At 36.5% G+C, this 19,130-nt stretch overlaps 1 protein-coding gene across 4 annotated transcripts in view; it reads left to right on the forward strand.

The window, feature by feature from the left end:
* Window positions 1–19,130, forward strand: part of FBXW7 (F-box and WD repeat domain containing 7) — a 132,505-nt gene that overhangs the window by 49,756 nt on the left and 63,619 nt on the right. The window contains exon 2 of one of the 4 annotated variants that reach the window (XM_004017197.6): window positions 18,072–18,249. The exons of the other annotated variants lie outside the window; for them this stretch is intronic. Coding sequence (XP_004017246.2) covers window positions 18,072–18,249 — 178 coding nt within the window. The remainder of the gene's footprint in view (window positions 1–18,071; window positions 18,250–19,130) is intronic. 4 annotated transcript variants of the gene reach the window in all.

A 19,130-nucleotide genomic window follows, 5' to 3' on the forward strand; every position in this document is an offset into this window, starting at 1 on the left:
GGAAGTGAAAGATGTGAATACTGAAAAGTACAAAATGTTAATGAAAGAAATGGAACACAAATACAAAAGTACTCTATGCTAATGAGTTGGAAGTATTGTTAAAGTGTCTGAACTATTGGAAGCAATCTACTAATTCAGTGCAATTCCTAACAAAATTCCAATGGCATTTTCCAGAAATAGAACAAACAGTCCTAAAATGTGTGTAGAACCGCAAGAGACACTGAATAGTCAAGCAATCTTGAGAAAGAAGAACAAGGTGGAAATGTCACTCTTCACATTGCTAGGACTCAGGTGCTACGCTGGCGATTCTCTACGGTCGTCTTACCACGTTATTAGAGGAGGAGTAGTTAGGATGATGGTATCTTTGTTTTTAAGACATCTGTTTAATATATGGTTTCTTCAGAGAGTTACTTGGAGTACCCCTTGACAGCACGTTTGGCTCTCCCTGAAGCATGAATATCTTGCATTTAAGATGAAGCAATTTCAGAGACTGTCTTTTAAAGTACAGTGCTAAACTGCTTTCCCAGAAGTAACCGGTGCTTTTCCTCGCCTCTCCTATTCCCAGTGTCTCATTTCTTCAAAATGATTAATATGCAGTCTTAATCCCCTGTAAGTCTACTTCTTTACTTTGACTCTTGTCCTAAATCTCAGTCCCATCTGTGACGTGTCTTCTGGGGAATACAGTTTCCATGTGTTTTTCATTGCCTTGGTTGCTGTAATGAATGTCTGCCATCCGTAAATTATGATAAGAGAAAACCAAGTTGGATGAGTTATAGAAGTAGAATACAGAGAAAAGAAAATGTTATTAGAGAATTTGGATTAGTTGTGTTCTAAATACCTACCTAATTTGTAGTCATGACACTATTACTTTGATTCTTCTTTGAAAATTTCCTTAAATTTAATACTGTTTAGTTTTAATTGAGAGGCATTGTTTCTTCTCTGTTTAAGATTAGAATTTTTTGGGGGGAAAGGGGCTATTTTTATGTCTGTTTTATGGAAAATCTTTGAAAACATTTCACAGTTCTTTCAGAATCTTTTGGATAGTCTAAACATAAATGATAGTTCGAAAGAAAGCACATAGAAATAAAGCCACAGAAAATAAAACCTGTTTGGATTTTTGTAGTGGTGATACATTAACATGTTTAGCATACTTAGTAAATCAGAGAAAGTATTATTTTTTACTATGAAATGTCATATGTAAGAGTTAAGAATTCATCTGTTTCTTCATTGAACACTAGAGGGCCATATGGTACCTTATTACTGCTTTTTATTTAAATGTTTAGTGGGTGCTTTTTATCTTATGCTTCGTGTTCTAGCACACTGTTTCCTGCTCAGAATTAGAAATTAACATTTGGAGTAGTTACGTGCAGTGTCATATAATATGTGAGATACCTAGTGTTCCCTTTTGTTTTTAACCGGAAGCTATTCATTTTGCTATTTTAAAACAACAGTGAGAACAAAAAGTGAACAGAGTGAGCCTTGGGATGACAATACATATGTGCCCAACCTTACTGTGCTTTGGGAATATGTGTATGGTTTTTGAAAAGCTCTCAAATATCTGCAGTTAAGTGCATTAAAAACAAAAGTCCTATCACTGTTGCTCAGGGCATCGTCACTGTAGATGTGAGAAAAGAATGATCCCTGTGAAAGGCTATCTTTCTCGTTCAGATTTCCTCTTTTGTTAACATAGAAGGCAATATTCTTGCACATAGCCTAATCATCCTGAACTAAAGAATATTTGAGCAGATGATCCTTCTTCCTCAATTTCTTTTAGTCACTTGGGGTGAAGAAATAAGAAATATGATCTGCAGTTCCTAGACAGGTGGTATGAATGAGTGAACAAAGCCCTGACTGAGCCTGTAAGATTATTCATGTTCTTATGAACTGCAGGACATGTGCCTGCCCTAAAAGGTACTAACATTTCAGTTAGAAAAGAAGGCATTGTGCAGGCTCAAAAAAACAATGACCTTGAGTCACATTTGACCTCCGAATTGCTATTACCTTTGATAGCTTTTAAAAAGGAAATTCAACATCTTAAATATAAACTATAGACTTGGTTAAATTTTTGTTGCTCCTTCAGACATACTTTAGAGAACACTTTTCATTATTCTTTGGCATTGCCTTTCTTAGGGATTGGAATGAAAACTGACCTTTTCCAATCCTATGGCCACTACTGAGTTTTCCAAATTTGCTGGCATATTGAGTGCAGCACTTTCACAGCATCATCTTTTAGGATTTGAAATAGCTCAACTGGAATTCCATCACTCCACTAGCTTTGTTTGTAGTGATGCTTCCTAAGGCCCTCTTTTTCGTACTGTTCTTCTGTGTATTGTTGCCACCTCTTCTTAATATCTTCTGCTTCTGTTAGGTCCATACCATTTCTGTCCTTTATTGAGCCCATCTTTGCATGAAATGTTCCCTTGGCATCTCTAATTTTCTTGAAGAGATCTCTAGTCTTTTCCATTCTATTGTTTTCCTCTATTTCTTTGCGTTGATCACTGAGGAAGGCTTTTTTTTTAAATCTCTCCTTGCTATTCTTTGGAACTCTGCATTCAAATGGGTATATCTTTACTTTTCCCCTTTGCTTTTCGCTTCTTTTCTTTTCACAGCTATTTGTAAGACCTCCTCACACAGCCATTTTGCTGTTTTGCATTTCTTTTTCTTGGGGATGGTCTTGATCCCTGTCTCCTGTACAATGTCATGAGCCTCAGTCCATAGTTCATCAGGAACTCTGTCTATCAGATCTAGTCTCTTAAATCTATTTCTCACTTCCACTGACTAATCATAAACGATTTGATTAGGGTCATACCTGAATGGTCCATGGAGTTGTAAAGGGTCGGACATGACTGAGCAACTTCACTGAATGGTCTAGTGGTTTTCCCTACTTTCTTCAATTTAAATCTGAATTTGACAATAAGGAGTTCATTATGTGAGCCACAGTCAGCTCCTGGTCTTGTTTTTGTTGACTGCATAGAGCTTCTCCATCTTTGGCTGCAAAGAATATAATCAGTCTGATTTCGATGTTGACCATCTGGTGATGTCCATGTGTAGAGTCTTCTCTTGTGTTGTTGGAAGACGGTGTTTGCTGTGACCAAAGTCACAGCAAAGTAATGCTCGAAATTCTCCAAGGCAGAATTCAACAATACATGAACTGTGAACTTCCAGATGTTCAAGCTGGTATTGGAAAAGGCAGAGGAACCAGAGATCAAATTGCCAACATCTGCTGGATCATGGAAAAAGCAAGAGAGTTCCAGAAACATTTATATCTGCTTTATTGACTATGCCAAAGCCATTGACTGTGTGGATCACAATAAACTGTGGAAAATTCTGAAAGAGATGGGAATACCAGATCACCTAACCTGCCTCTTGAGAAATCTGTGTGCAGGTCAGGAAGCAACAGTTAGAACTGGACATGGAACAACAGACTGGTTCCAAATAGGAAAAGGAGTACATCAAGGCTGTATATTGTCACCCTGCTTATTTAACTTCTATGCAGAGTACATCATGAGAAATGCTGGGCTGGAGGAAGCACAAGCTAGAATCAAGATTGCCGGGAGAAACATTGATAACTTCAGATATGCAGATGATACCACCCTTATGGCAGAAAGTGAAGAAGAACTAAAAAGCCTCTTGATGAAAGTGAAAGAGGAGAGTGAAAAAGTTTGCTTAAAACTCAACATTCAGAAAACGAAGATCATGGCATCTGGTCCCATCACTTCATGGCAAATAGATGGTTTAAGAGTGACAGACTTTATTTTTTGGGCTCCAAAGTCACTGCAGATGGTAACTGCAGCCATGAAATAAAAAGACGCTTAATCCTTGGAAGGAAAGTTAGGACCAACCTAGACAGCATATTAAAAAGCAGAGACATTATTTTGCCAACAAAGGTCCGTCTAGTCAAGGCTATCGTGTTTCCAGTAGTCATGTATGGATATGAGAGTTGGACTATAAAGAAAGCTGAGCGCCAAAGAATTGACACTTTTGAACTGTGGTGCTGAAGAAGACTTTTGAGAGTCCCTTGGACTGCAAGGAGATCCAACCAGTTAATCCTAAAGGAAGTCAGTCCTGAATGTTCATTGGAAGGACTGATGCTGAAGCTGACACTCCAATACTTTGGCCACGTGATGTGAAGAACTGACTCATTGGAAAAGAGCCTGAAGGTGGGAGGAGAAGGGGATGAAAGAGGATGAGATGGTTGGATGGCATCACCAACTCAATGGACATGAGTTTGAGTCATCTCTGGGAGTTGGTGATGGACAGGGAGGCCTTGCGTGCTGCAGTCCATGTGGTCACAGAGTTGGACACAACTGAATGACTGAACTGAACTGTCACTATTAATTTCTATATTATATTTTGGAGCGAAAAATAAGAGTATTTTCTCTTCAGCTACTATTGATGCTTCCCTTTTTGTAATGGAAGATTAGTGTGAACTCAGAGAAAATATAGTGTTTGCCTCTTCATAGCTCCATTGGTAAAGAATCCACCTGCAATGCAAGAGACCCTGGTTCGATTCCTGGGTCAGGAAGATCATCTGGAGAAGGGATAGACTACCCACTCCAGTATTCTCTGGCTTCCCTTGTGGCCTAATTGGTAAAGAATCCGCCTGCAATGAGGGGAGACCTGGGTTCGATCCCTGGGTTGGGGAGATCCCCTGGAGAAGGGAAAGGCTACCCACTCCAGTATTCTGGTCTGGAGAATTATGGGGACTATACAGTCCATGGGGTCACAAAGAGTCAGACAGTACTGAGTGACTTTCACACACACACCTAGAGGAGAGTCTGATCATGTGACAGAGAAGGAGCAGCCATATAGTTCAAGTCTTCAAAGAACCTTATCTTTTTAGTTTCTCTTCCTTATATTTGTTAATGTCAAGTTATTTCCTCAAATTAGTTACTATAAACAAGTGGTAAAACTTTGATCTTTAGTTTTAAATTTTACTGAGGAGTTAGTCCCCTTGAATCCTCATGAACTTCTCAACTTAGTCACTGCTCTGATAGACAGTGTTCTCTGATAAAGTTATATTTTGTGTAAAGTTTGCTGTTTTTTGGATCATTACCATTTTTTGAAAATTACACTTAATGCTATATTTTAACAGGCTGACACTAGCCTCAGTGATTGAACACTGAGCTAAATTTCTGATCTTTTTCTCCGATTATGAAATTAGCTACATTTATGAAATAAATTATGCTAATATTTTAGTGACTGTTAATTGGTCAGTAGTGTTAAAAAAAAACCACACAGATCAGTGTCTGGATACAGTGGGAAACCATCTCCTTCCTAGAGAATGAGAGATATTAGATTCTATTGATGGAATGAAGACATTAAAACTTTTTAACATGTATTTGGAGAAAACATTAGCTTATAGTTAAAATTTGGTTCAATTTAGCAATATTATTGAGCACCAAAAGAATTGCCATTTTTCTTCTAAGATGTGCCACAATTTAACCCTAACTTTTAAGGGAGTAGGAGAGGAAGGCATGGGGGCCTATTGCTGTGGCAAATGCTTGCATCTACTATAAGAGCATTATGTTTCAAGAACGGTGGTGGGGGTGGGACAAGTCCGGGCTTGAGGGTGTAGAGGTAAGATTACTCTGATTGTCTAAAAAGTCAGAAGGTTTGGGAAAATCAGGTTAGTATGATTACTAGAAATGTTTCTAGAATAACATTCAGTTGTCTTATAACTAATTTCACTACCAGTGCAGTGATTCCTTGACTACGCTGAAATGATTTTCTTCCAAAAATCATTTTAACCTCATTTCTCCCATCACAGTTTATAGGAGACACAAACTCAAGGCATAGGGGCCAGAAAGGTAATTTAAATGAATGAAATTAATGAAATAGACTAAGTATACTACCTGGGGAGCCAAAACATCTTTAAATAAAGGGGATGACTGAAACTTGGGATCCTAATATTGCCTATTTTCCAGTTTTTCAAGTTGCACTGTAATTCCAGATTTTTCAGTGATAATTTCTCAAGTTTTTGTATGTTGACATCCACATCTTTCAGAAGCATTTCTGTGAGTTGGTTTGACCCATAGACTACCCATTTCCAGTGGACATGATATGTGGAAGAAGAGTGTGCTATTAATCAGTCATTGCAAAATTAAAATAGTTTTCGTCCATTAAGGACATTTTGAGTTGGCTGGAGCGGAAGAGCACTGTACAGAGAGCACAAGGTCTTAGCAGGAACCCAAGGACATTTTTAGGTAGTGAACTGCCCAATGAATTAGCCCTGTTTAAAAGAAATTGTATCCTAACTTTCACAAGGAATTTGATGTGGCATATATATAAGAACACATAGAATAATCAATAATTATTATTGATAATTATTATGATAATTATCATAATTATAAATTATCATGACAATCAGAACCAGGGAAAATAGCGGAGTAGACTATAAAGACAAAGCTGTGAGAAGAGGTAAGGAGTGGGTTACGATGAGTTGGACTAAGGTGTTACAGGTTGGCCTTTGGGGTCACAAAGAGTCAGACACAACTGAGCAATTAAACTGAACTGAACTGGCCTCTCATAAGGACTAGTATTCCTTCAAGTGTGACCCATCGGAAACATCTGGAATGCTTACTAAAAGTGCAACTTGCTGGGTTACAGTCCAGAACTACTTAACCAAGGAATATGTATTTTTAACAAACTCCTACATGATTTTTATGTAGATTAAAGTTTGTGTAACCTTGGACGATCTGTCTGCTTCCTTATGATAAAATTAAGCGGAGAAAGTGCTGAGTCCTCTCAAGGGAAAATATGTCGGTCTCTCCCCCACACACAAACCCCCTTCCCTAATAATATATCAAAAGAATTACTCACATGGGGCTTCATGAGTGATTCAGTAGACAGTGCCCTCAATAGCGTAACATCTATAACAAACGCATCAGTGCTTCTAAATACTGGTAAGTCACGTGGTAAAGAATCCGCCTGCCAGTGCAGGGGATACAAAAGATGCAGGTTCAGTTCCTGGAGAAGGAAATGGCAACCCAGTCCAGTGTTTTTGTCTGGAAAATCCCATGGACAGAGGAGCCTGGTGGGCTGCAGAGTCAGGCAGGACTCAGCAACTGAGCTCGAGATTGTGGCCTCTGAAGTCAGGACTGTGAAGGCTTTAAATGCTAGGTCTGTCACTTCATAGCACTTTGACCTTGGGCCAACTGCTCACCTCTCTCACAGTTTTAAGGATGGTAGTAGCGTCATGATACTGATGATAATTGTCAGTGTTATTAAGAAGATGCAATGAGGTAATGTTGGTAAAGTACTTAGAACGTAACTGGCAGATAATAGATCCTTAATGAAATGGTAAGTATTATATTTCATAAGATTTATTGTAAAAAGATTGTGCTAAGGGTAGCTTAACAGACTAGTACAGGCTAGAAAATACTATGCAAAGTATTTTTAGTTTCAAAGATATCAACTGTCTTAGGTGGGTTGAAACTATTCCACTAATTTTTGTCCAAGTTATTTTGACTTTTAGCATAGAGTTCAGCTGTTTGATATTGTAAATTTTGTTAGTACTAACTGGAAAGTGGTTTTGCTCCCTGACAGGTATTTGTTTTCCTAATTTGGTTGTTAATGTTAAACCTGGAAGGGATTTGAAAGAAAACCCAAAAGTACTTTTGGTAATCCTGGGGCTTTGAGTCCTCACATGAGGACTAGTTCTATTCAGTAATGCTAGTTCCTGAATTGAATAGCTGGAACTGGAATATATGCAAGAGAAAATTCTCTTTGGTACTTCTGTAGAAATTCTAGAATTACTGCTTGATACTATAGAATATATCTTTAGTTTTCATAGTTAAGAGATTATTATAAACAAACAAAAGCAGTCTTTACTAATGGAAGAATAATTTAAGTAAAAATGGTCTCTCCTTAGAATCTATTTTAGCGAACACAGTTTGTAAAGTGGTCTTTACTAATGGAAGAATAATTTAAGTAAAAATGGTCTCTCCTTAAAATCTATTTTAGCAAACACATTTTGTAAAGTGATGGTGTAAGCTACTAGATGTGTCTGGTGTAGAACATAGACTCGATTCCTCCTAATAAGAATTATTGTCAGAGTAGCACTTTGCCTGTAAACTTTAACCTCTAATTATATGAAGTATAAATAGAAGAATGATGATTATATGTATCGGTCACCAGGGCTAAAAATAATGTATAAGATTGGGTGGGATGGTTCCAGAAAAGGACATTTTTCACTGACATGTACCACATTCTTCTGTTCGGTGGTCTTTGCTAATGCTACTATTAAAGATAATTTCTGTGCTTTAGAATAACAGTTGCCTTTAGAAGATGCTGTACTTTCAAAGTGAAAAGTAAAACTTTTCCCCCCTATGTTTCTGATTGGCCTTAAATGGCAATTTCTAGTTATTGAAATCAGATGCAAATGAAAAATGGACATATGAAGAGAATACTGGTGAATTTTAAGAACTAAGTGCCAAGAGTCATTCATTTGGTTCGCTATAGGTGTTGGTTTTATATGTCAACATTATAAATTTAATTGTCAGGAATGAATTGTTTATACTTTACCAATATACCACCATCTGTTTTAGGGTCTAATGGGTGAAAAATTTAAATATGCTGAGGTACATCTATAATGTTTATTACTTAAATTTTCAATTTTCTGGTTTATTTCTTATTTCTCTCTGTTAGCTTTTATAGAAAAGAAGATTAAAACATTTAGAATCATTATTCTATATCATTTAGAAATCAGTAATCTTATATTTAATCTTTATTATATTTTCATGTTTCCTTAGAAAAGAACAGAGCAGAGATTGCAAATTATCTTATGTAGTGATTTTTTAAAACATTTAAATATGTTGCAAATACATGAAAATCTGTGAAGTTCACATAAAAATATTGATCCTTCACCTTCTTTTGCAAATGTAGACTGTCTGGCCTCACTGGGTTCAGGTGTTTACATGACAACAGTTAAAATACCTTTTAAGTGGCCTTTCTGGTCCTTAAACCTGACCTGTTTCTCTCTTTTATTTTACCTGCACGCCTCTGTAGGTATTTGAATTTTCCTTAGAATGAAGACAAAGGCGTGATTGTAGGAAACAGAAAAAGTGAGTGGATTTTTCCTTTCTTAGTCACATATCAAACTAGTTTGGATATAAATCCAAGTCAAAGTAATATGTAACTGCTGCTGCTAAGTCGCTTCAATCGTGTCTGACTCTGTGCGACCCCATAGACGGCAGCCCACCAGGTTCCCCTGTCCCTGGGATTCTCCAGGCAAGACAGTGGAGTGGGTTGCCATTTCCTTCTCCAATGCATGAAGTGAAAACTGAAAGTGGAGTTGTTCAGTCGTGTCCGACTCGAAGTGACCCCATGGACTGCAGCCTACCAGGCTCCTCCATCCATGGGATTTTCCAGGCAAGAGTATTGGAATGGGTTGCCATTGCCTTTTCCAGTATGTAATAGTTTGTCAAATTTATTATTAAAATAACCAGAGACTTGCTAACACCACATTTAAATGGGCATTATCAAGGTGGGAATTGATCACCAAAGTTTTTACCAATCTCCAAATACTTATTTAAATTTTCATTCTAGCTCACGTGTTATCTTTTCCATTCTCATTAAATTTTGAAATGAAAGTTCTACTAGGATGACTATTTTTCGTGTTACAACAGTAAACCAGTGTTCTTGGAGCTCCTTGTTTGGTAAGATGTTTCAATTATCTATTGCCATCTAACTGGCACCCCAAAGTTTTGCAAATAACAATTATTTTATTATTTCTCATTGTTTTCGTAGGTTGTGAATTTAGAAAGGGCTCAGTTGGGCATTGTTGATTTAGGGTTGAGGTCATATGGTAGCTGGGGATGAAATCCCAGGTGCTGGAACAGCTGGGGGCTAGCCAAGAGTCTTTTCCTCCTCATGTGGTCTCGGGACTTACCCGGATGCAGTCTTTCCACCTGGGTTAGTTTGGGCCGCTTCATGGTATGGTGCCTCAGGGCCGTCAGACTGCTTACAGCAGAGCTGCCTAGTGAGTGTTCCAGCAGGCGAGAGGAGCATGGAGTCTCCTGTTCACAGCTTATCCCAGGAAGTCACATTCTGTCTTAGTTGAAACAGACTCACTTCTCTTTTTTTTTTTTTTTTAGAGGGTGGGATGATTTGGGAGAATGACATTCTAACATGTATACTATCATGTGAATTGAATCGCCAGTCTATGTCTGACGCAGGATGCAGCATGCTTGGGGCTGGTGCATGGGGATGACCCAGACTCACTTCTCAATGGAAGGAGTGTCGCAGTACATTGTCAGAACAGATTGCAAAGATGGGGGCCGTTGCTGTGACCATCTTTGAGAAGCCTAGTGTGCTATGGAAGGTCATTTTTTTGCTCTTACAGTTTATGTTTTTCATTGGTACTTCATAAAAATCAGACTCACTAAAACAGATTTCATATGTAATATCTGTCTTTTGCATAATTCCTTAAAATATAGGCGAATGATACCTCACAGTCTTGTCATGATATTAAGTGAAAGAAATCATGGCCTACTAGGAAGGAACTCAAGTCAGTGTTTTATCCTTCCCTCACGTCATTGTACCACTCTGAAATAATACGTATATTTTTTTCTAGGCTCTGTAGCTGCAAACTTCCTTTAGATCTCCTGTTGATCTCAGAGTCTCCTAGCATCCCTAGACTGGCCCCCTCCATCCTGAGAGCTTTCTGTTTCGGGCATAATCATTACTATAGGGACTGAATTTTGTCGTTTTCTTTGCTTTTAATCTTTCTTGATAAACAGTGTTTTATTTATTGGGAAGAATGAAAACTTGAACTGTCAGTTTAGTTTAACTTCAGCTATAAAATTAAGGTTGATGTTTATCAGATGATGTATTTTGTTGACTATGTATTTTGACAGTGTAAAAGGGCTGATGGAATCAGCTGTCAACCCGTTCAAAGTATTAAAATATTTTCTATACTCAAAGTAATTCTGCACTTAAATTTGAGGCGAATTTGATAAGTGAATATTTATAATGAATAAATTATTCACTGAATATTGTTAAATCTCAGATGCTTAATAGTATATTACTGTTAATTGTATAATTGACATCATGAAACTATGTTTACCTCACTCAAAATAACTGATTTTTACTTAAAATTGAATCAAAAATTCAACAGTGTAGGAAATGTAATTATCTCCCACTCCTTACTATTTTAATTTCTTAAGTTGTTAACACTGTCAGATACCTTGCATTTATTTTTCATAGGATAAATTCCTACAATGTGTTATCAATTTGGTGAACTTCTGCATTATAGCTTAGTTTAATTTTTTTATGGTATAGAAAAAAAACCCCATATTACTTATGGTGCTTTACAGGAGTATAGTATTACGTCCTTATGTATTACTCCGTGGTCCGTAGCACTTTTCAGAGTTCTTACGAGAGAAGTAAATGGTTGATAAAATGTCTTTAGTTTAACTGAAAGATTAATGAAACTTTTATGCTAAAACTTGCTCATGAAAGTAAATTAAATTATGGACCTTAAAAAGCTGAAATTAAAGAAGTTTTTGTCTTCTTTCTTGTACTAAAGTTTTATCTTGTGAATCGCAAAAAATTAAGTTGCTTTTAAATTACTCTATCATCACATGAAGTTTTTGCATGATTGAAATACCTGTAATTACTATGTCATTTTTGTCATTGTTGACTCAAAGGTGTAGCTATAATAATCATCTGCTAAATTCTTGGAGAGCAGCTGTGTAAGACCAGTTTTAACAGCTGGGGTAACCCAGCACAGACTATAAGAGTTGAACTTGATCTTGAGGCAAGTTATGTTATAGTCACTGAGAACTTCATACTAGACATTTCTGAAATACTTAATTCAACCCAATAGGTGGGTTTTTGTTTTATCACAAATATTTCTTTAAACATTTAATGAAAATAGTGAGGAAAAGTATCATCTTGATATTAATAACGAAAGTTCTAAGCCAAAATATGGGAACAAAATCCAAAGTCAGTTACTCACTTAAAAAAGTCAAATGCACTCTGAATGTCACTGTTTATGCCAGTTTTGTAAATATGAAATTAAGAGATGCTTGCTCCTTGGAAGGAAAACTGTGAGAAACCTAGATAGTATATTAAAAAGCAGAATCATCATTTTGCTGACAAAGGTCGATATAGTCAAAGCTTTGGTTTTTCCAGTATTTGTGTATGGATGAGAGTTTGGACCTTAAAGAAGGCTGAGCACCAAAGAATTGACGCTTTTAAACTGTGGTGCTGAAGAAGACTTTTGAGAGTCCCTTGGACAGCAAGGAGATCAAGCCAGTCAATCCTAAAGGAAATCAACTCTGAATATTTGTTGGAAGAGCTGATGCTGAAGCTGAAGCTCTAGTACTTTGGCTTGGATGCCAAGAGCCAACTCATTTGAAAAGACCCTATCCTGGGAAAGATTGAAGGCAAAAGGTAGCAGAGGATAAGACGGTTACATAGCATCACTGACTCAGTGTACATGAATTTGAGCAAACTCTGGGAGACAGTGAAGGACAGAGGAGCCTGATGTTGCAGTCACAAAGTGTTGAACATGACATAATGACTGAACAACAAGAACAACCTAAGGTTAGGAAAGACTAAAAAACAATGACTTTTAGGTACAGAGAGCAATCTGTCTCACTCTATATCCCAGAATAAATGAGTATGCTTTATAATACCATATTTTCATCTCAAAAGGATATTGATTCTGATTTATTCCACTTTCAGTTGAGTTTAGTCGCTCAGTCGTGTCTGACTCTTTGCGACCCCATGAATCGCAGCACGCCAGGCCTCCCTGTCCATCACCAACTCCCGGAGTTTACCCAAACTCATGTCCATCAAGTCAGTGATGCCATCCAGCCATCTCATCCACTGTCGTCCCCTTCTCCTCCTACCCCCAATCCCTCCCAGCATCAGGGTCTTTTCCAATGAGTCAACTCTTCGCACGAGGTAGTCAAAGTATTGGAATTTCAGCTTTAGCATCATTCCTTCCAAAGAAATCCCAGGACTGATCTCCTTTAGGATGGACTGGTTAGATCTCCTTGCAGTCCAACGGACTCTCAAGAGTCTTCTCCAACACCACAGTTCAAAAGCATCAATTCTTCGGTCCTCAGTGGTGGTATAATTTTTGGAATCTGAAAATTTTCTGTTTCTGTTACAAAAGAGTAAGTCACTTGTTGCTTAAATTCACAGACATAATAAATGATAGTTTCCCTGTCAAAAGTTTTTGATATGAGACTTTGCAAACTTATGGTACAAAATTAGAAATACTTACAGGTTAATTTGTATCTTCCCAAGTTATTTGTTTTAGCTGATTCAAGAATAGTTTATGAAAAATAGAAAATCTTTATGCTGCTCATATGCTGTGGACTTTGGTCTGGAGCAGTTAAATCACGGGCCTTCTGTATAATAATGTATGAAAGAAGCAGTCAAAATCCAGAATAAGCTGCTGTAAATCTTATCATTGTTGTAAGAGAATTGGAGTGTATGGAACTGTAATACATTTTAGAAATACCATATCATTGGTATTTTGGTACGTGTAGCATTTATATTTTAATGATCTGTGGCTAGTGCAAATGTTTAGAAGAAAGAAAATCAGAGAGTGATAAGCAGGCAAAATATCTTGTATAGAGAATCTTCTCTTTATCACAGCTTCCCCAATATTGAGTTCTTTTTGAATGGATAGTGTTATCTGGAATCTTAAAATACTACAACATAACTACTAAGATGTTCCAGCTTAATTTTTAAATAAAATTTTGAAAGAATTTAGGAAGTCTTCCTAGAAATTGTTGAGGATTGTGTTCTAAAACATTCTAGTCCAAAATTATCATAGCTGGAGTTTGCATCTTTGCTTGCTTGCTTAGTGATTTTTAAGGTTGAAATGTAATCTGCAAAGCTCTATTTTTTTTTTTATCCTAGTAGTAATGGCAGCTAGTAGTATTGAGCACTTACCAATGTAAAGCATTGTTCTGTGTCTCACTTACATTAACTGATGCAATCTTGATAACTGTCCTGTGAGGTGAGTTCTATATAGATGAAATTGAAGCTTAGAGGCATTAATTTAAGGACATACCACTAACAAGTGATAGAAGCCAGCTTTGAACTATGGCAGTTTGACTCTAGCGTCAATATTTTGACTTACTTATTATACTTCCGTAATATTTGTTGATATCATTTTAAAAAGAGCTTGTCTGTTTTGAAAAATCTCAGTTTGGATGGGGGTTCATAATTAAGGTTATCTTTAATGTTTTTAAAAGCATAATTTAGACTAAAATTTTTTTTCTTGAACACATGGAACTAGCTGCATTTTAAAATATTAGCCACTGGGCTTCTCCTACATGTTGTCTACAGTTTCCTTCATTGACTAGGGTTTTCATCTGTATTTGAAGATTTTGTATTTTGGTTATTTCCGTGCTGATTTAGTGAAGAAGGAAATGGCAACCCACTACAGTATTCTTGCTGGAGAACCCCATGGACAGAGGAGCCTGGCGGATTACAGTCCATGGGGTCGCAGAGTCGGATACGACTGAGCACAGACACATTCTGATTTAGAACATTGCTTTACAACTTCTGTTAACTTGATTGCTCAGAAAAAAGATGAAACAGTAGTTTGGGAATTGGTACTCACTCTGCTCAATTGCTAATATTGTCTCTTGTTCACAGAAGTATATTGTAGACATGTGATGTAAGTGTTTGCTTGAGTTGCAATGCTCCATACTATCCAGTTGAGGGCAGCTACTTACTGATTTTAAAAATGAGTTGAATTAGAATGTCACCACTTTGTGTTTACCAAAACTTGATATCTAGTGTAAAACACAACATTTAATATATAAAACTGCTTTAATGTTCATTTCTATTATTACCATAAATAATTTCTTAAAAATGGAAAACTAGTTTTACTTCATAATAATTTTGCCCTCTTAAAAGCAGTAAAATGAGTTTATTTTAGTTTTAATTTCCCCAGTCCAAATTCTTTGCAATTCCAAATCTCCTCCCCTTTCCCAGCTTTAGGATCAGAATCCAAGAAGATTAGAGAAGTTCATATCATCCTTACCTTCAAGCTATCTACCTGTAAATGCATGTGATTACAAAGTTTTTAGGTAGAAAAGGGAAAACTGATTTTCAGTATGGTATCTTTATTAAGTGCAAGTTGAAATTGGAGTTCATCTGATTCATTTTTGTCTGCAGAACAGTTAAGCTAGTGGAATGTAGTACACGCTTCTAATTTTTCTGGATTGAAATAACACCACAGTTTAAAGTATATCTTCTGTGTGGTTCCAAGAAATGAATTTTGAGGGGTGAATTAACTAACTGATTTCAGAGATATCACTGAGAGAGATTTTCTGTCTTTTTTTTTTTTAGAATAATGTCAGTCTGCATAAAGCTGTATGTAATATTAACAAAGTAGACACTGATAGTAACTTGGAGGAGGGCATTCTGTGTGAGCAGCTTCAACAAAGGCATTTATTTTCCTAATAAGGAGAAAGAAACACTATATGACTGAAGGTTTTTTTTTTTTTTTAATTATACTTGTGTTAAGAAATAAAGTGAGCACCAGATGAAATGCCGAGACTAGAGTGAGGCTAGAGACATTCATTCTGCAAGGTAGTAGATAGTTCAGTGGGGCCATAGACGTGTTTTTCTTAGATATCAGTCTCAGCTTTTTCTGCCATATCAACTTACAGTTTTCTAGTACCTTCTCTCCTATCCCTAGATCTCTATTGGTCCCCCCCCCCCCAACCAGTGATTATAGTAGTAGTCTTAGTCATTTCCTTTTTTATTAAAACATTGCTTTTATTGTGATTAAGTACCTATAACATAAGATTTACCATGTTTAAGTGTTCGATTCACTGGCTTCACACACAGTCCCAGTGTTGTGCAGCCGTTCACACTGTCATCTCCAGAATCTCTTTTATCTTTTCCAACAGAAATTCTGTGCCCTTGGAACACTAGCTCCTCATTCCTCATATAAGTGGAATCATACAATAGTTTTCCTTTCTTGACTTATTTCACTTATCTTCAAAATTTACCTATGTTATGTCTGAATTTTCTTGCTCTTTGGGCTGAATGATGTTCTTTGTATATGTGTGTGCCACTGTTTTCACCCGTTCATCCATCAGTGGCTCCTTAGGTTGTTTCCCCACCTCTCGGCTTTTGTGAATGACGCTGTTGTGAACATGGGTGTACAAATATCTGTGTGAGCCCTGGTTTTAGTTCTTTTGGGTGTATATCCAAAAGTGGAATTGCTGACTCAGTAATTTTTTGAGGAATCTCTGTTTTCCACAGTAGCTTTGTCTGTCTTACATTCCCACCAATAGCACACAGGGTCCCAGTTTCTCCACATCATTGCTAAAACTTATTTTCTGTGTGTGTGTGTGTGTGTGTGTATAAGTAATAACCATGTTAATGGATATTCAGTGTGGTTCAGGTTTTGATTTGCATTTCCCTAATGATTAGTGATATTGAGCATCTTTACATGTGCTTATTGGTCTATATATTTATATATATATCTACTTGGATGAATGCAGTTGTTTACTTTTGTATAAGTAAAAATGTCACTTCTGCTAATGATTTTGCATTTTCAAGTATTAATTCATTTTAAATTGTGATGTCAGAGAAGGGTGTACTTTAAGAAAATAGCATCATGGCTGGACTAGGGGTATTTCTTGTGTGTGGATTGCCTTCCCAGCAACCCACTTGGTAATATTTAGTAAGATGGGTCTCTCCAGAATCAAAGAAGAAATCACCCATTCTGACACTTCTCTTTTCTAATTCTCTCCATATCACATTCTAAAAATCTATAAATACAGTTGGAAAGAGCGAGAAGTGAGATGACTGGCTTTTGGAAGAAGAAAGTAGAATGGAAGGAGAGAACAAGCTAAGTGGCTGAGCATTGTGAATGGATAGTTCACATCTGTTATCTACCATCTATTTCAAAACTACTACCCATTCTCACACTAAGATTTTTAAAAATCTTCATAACGTTCTAGTTTGTGGGCTTGCATATGAAATATAGCATAAAGGTTAACGTGGCATAAGTGGTTAATTTAGGAAACTATTTGGGATAATGCTAGAAAGATGAGTTTGGGGCCACTTGGAAGAGAGTTTTCATCTCCAAACTTTATCTTAGGCATTGGGGAACCATTCAGAGTTCTTGAGAAGTGGATTGTATAGCACATTCCATCTCCATGTTTTAGAAAGATATATCTGACTGTGGTATATCAGAGAAATTAGGCCCTAAGGATTTGTGATGAGCTGGTTAGTAATTATTCGTTTTACTTTAATTATATCACAGGTTATATTTATAAGTATTTGGGTTTTAAAATATATTTAATCAGTCACGGGACTGTTATACTTTCAAGTGGAATTGCTAAGTATTTCAGAATTACAGAGATTGAACTGAAATTTGCAAACTAAAATGTCACCTGTTAAGACTAACCTGAAGTGTTTATTTTTAACTATGCAGAACTAGAGTTGATTTAATGTCTTAGTGAGTATGAGGTAAAGAGTGGTATGTATAGAAGAGGAAAAGAGCTTACTAAAGACAAACACTTGAAGATACAGTGCCCATTCTGAATTTAGCTAAGATAGGACAAATGTATGTTTATAGTGTTTGAGCATGCATAAATACTGCCCTTAAATTTGAAGCACAGTTCAAAACACTCCTAAAATAATAATGTTGATATTTGCTTAAGAAAGGCAATAAATATTCAAAAGAAAATACAGTGGTTAACTTTTGGATTTTTATAGAGAAAAGTTCACTTTCACTTTCTAGGGAGTATACCTAGGTTAGTCACTGGAGAAGTTTTCGAAGGGACCCTGTGGCACAGCCCTGCTCTGGTTGTCTTACTGACTTTGTAAGGGAGGTTCACCAGCTGTTTGACTGGCAGGAGCAGGAGCTTTCACTTCAGTAGTTTATAATTCCTGGCTATTCTAGGATAGTTTGCACTTCACCAAGCCTCAGACAGGTCAGGACATTCGGTAGGAGAAGGTTGAAAGACAAAAGCAGCAGGCCTTGGGTTCTCAGCCTTTTTTTTTTTTAATTAGAAAGTTGTATTTTAATTTGGTGCTTAGAGTTTTTAGTAATGTGCCTGTATTACATGTAGAGAGTATTCATCAGCCAAGAGGAGTTTTAAAATGTCAAAACCGGGGAAGGCTACTCTAAACCATGGCTTGGTTCCTGTTGATCTTAAAAGTGCAAAAGAGCCTCTACCACATCAAACCGTGATGAAGATATTTAGCATTAGCATCATTGCCCAAGGCCTCCCGTTTTGTCGAAGACGGGTAAGTCTTACACATTTTAAAAACAGGAATATTTATTGAAATGAACTACTTCTGCCTTTTTTGGTGAAAACATGCTTCAAATTTCAATTGATATTTATAACTAAAACTATCGGAGCATTATGTTGCCCCTGAGAACTTCTGTAAGTGACAGTTTTAGTAACATGATAGAGAGTCTTGAGGGCAAGGTTACCTAATTTACCTTTTTGTCTCTCTCATTTATTTTTATGGTATTAGAATTCTTTAAACTTACTTAAAATTGGTAAACTTAAAAACCGTGTTTTGAAATAGGTTGGCAAATACTGAAAACCCAAATTTGTTGTTTTTATTTTGTGGGAAAAGTAACGAGCTGGTGGGACTCTCCTTTAACATGGGAATTACAGTATCTAGCTGTTATAAAGAGTTTATTTGGCACTTGAAGCTGGATTATTTTTAAATCACTATTTTTTAAATTAAACAACATAATACAGACATTACTTTTTGCTGTTATGTAAAATAAAACTAGTGTGCTGTTGTGTGGCAGTTATGATGTAGTTTATATATAGATAATCCCGAAGTAACAAACATTTTGTAGAATTTGTACTAATCTATAATCAGGTTATGATTTTCTGTATGTTCTTCAGGATAACATTCTCCTCCCCGCCAAGTTTTGACCCTGTTAATATTAATGGTTTTGTTGTATTTTTCCAGTTACTTCATATTGTCATTTTGAATTATTAACTAGAGTAATATATTTTTAGATCTAGTATATGTTTAGGATCCTGAACACATTAAACCAAAAAATACCTGTCAGAGATGCACATATCCATACTATTAGTGTTTTAGTCCTTTTTAAGCCTCTCCTCTTTTCTTTTAACTGAAAGACAAATATTCTGTTAAACAAA

Source organism: Ovis aries, chromosome 17, assembly GCF_016772045.2.
Source record: "Ovis aries strain OAR_USU_Benz2616 breed Rambouillet chromosome 17, ARS-UI_Ramb_v3.0, whole genome shotgun sequence".
NCBI lineage: Eukaryota > Metazoa > Chordata > Mammalia > Artiodactyla > Bovidae > Ovis > Ovis aries.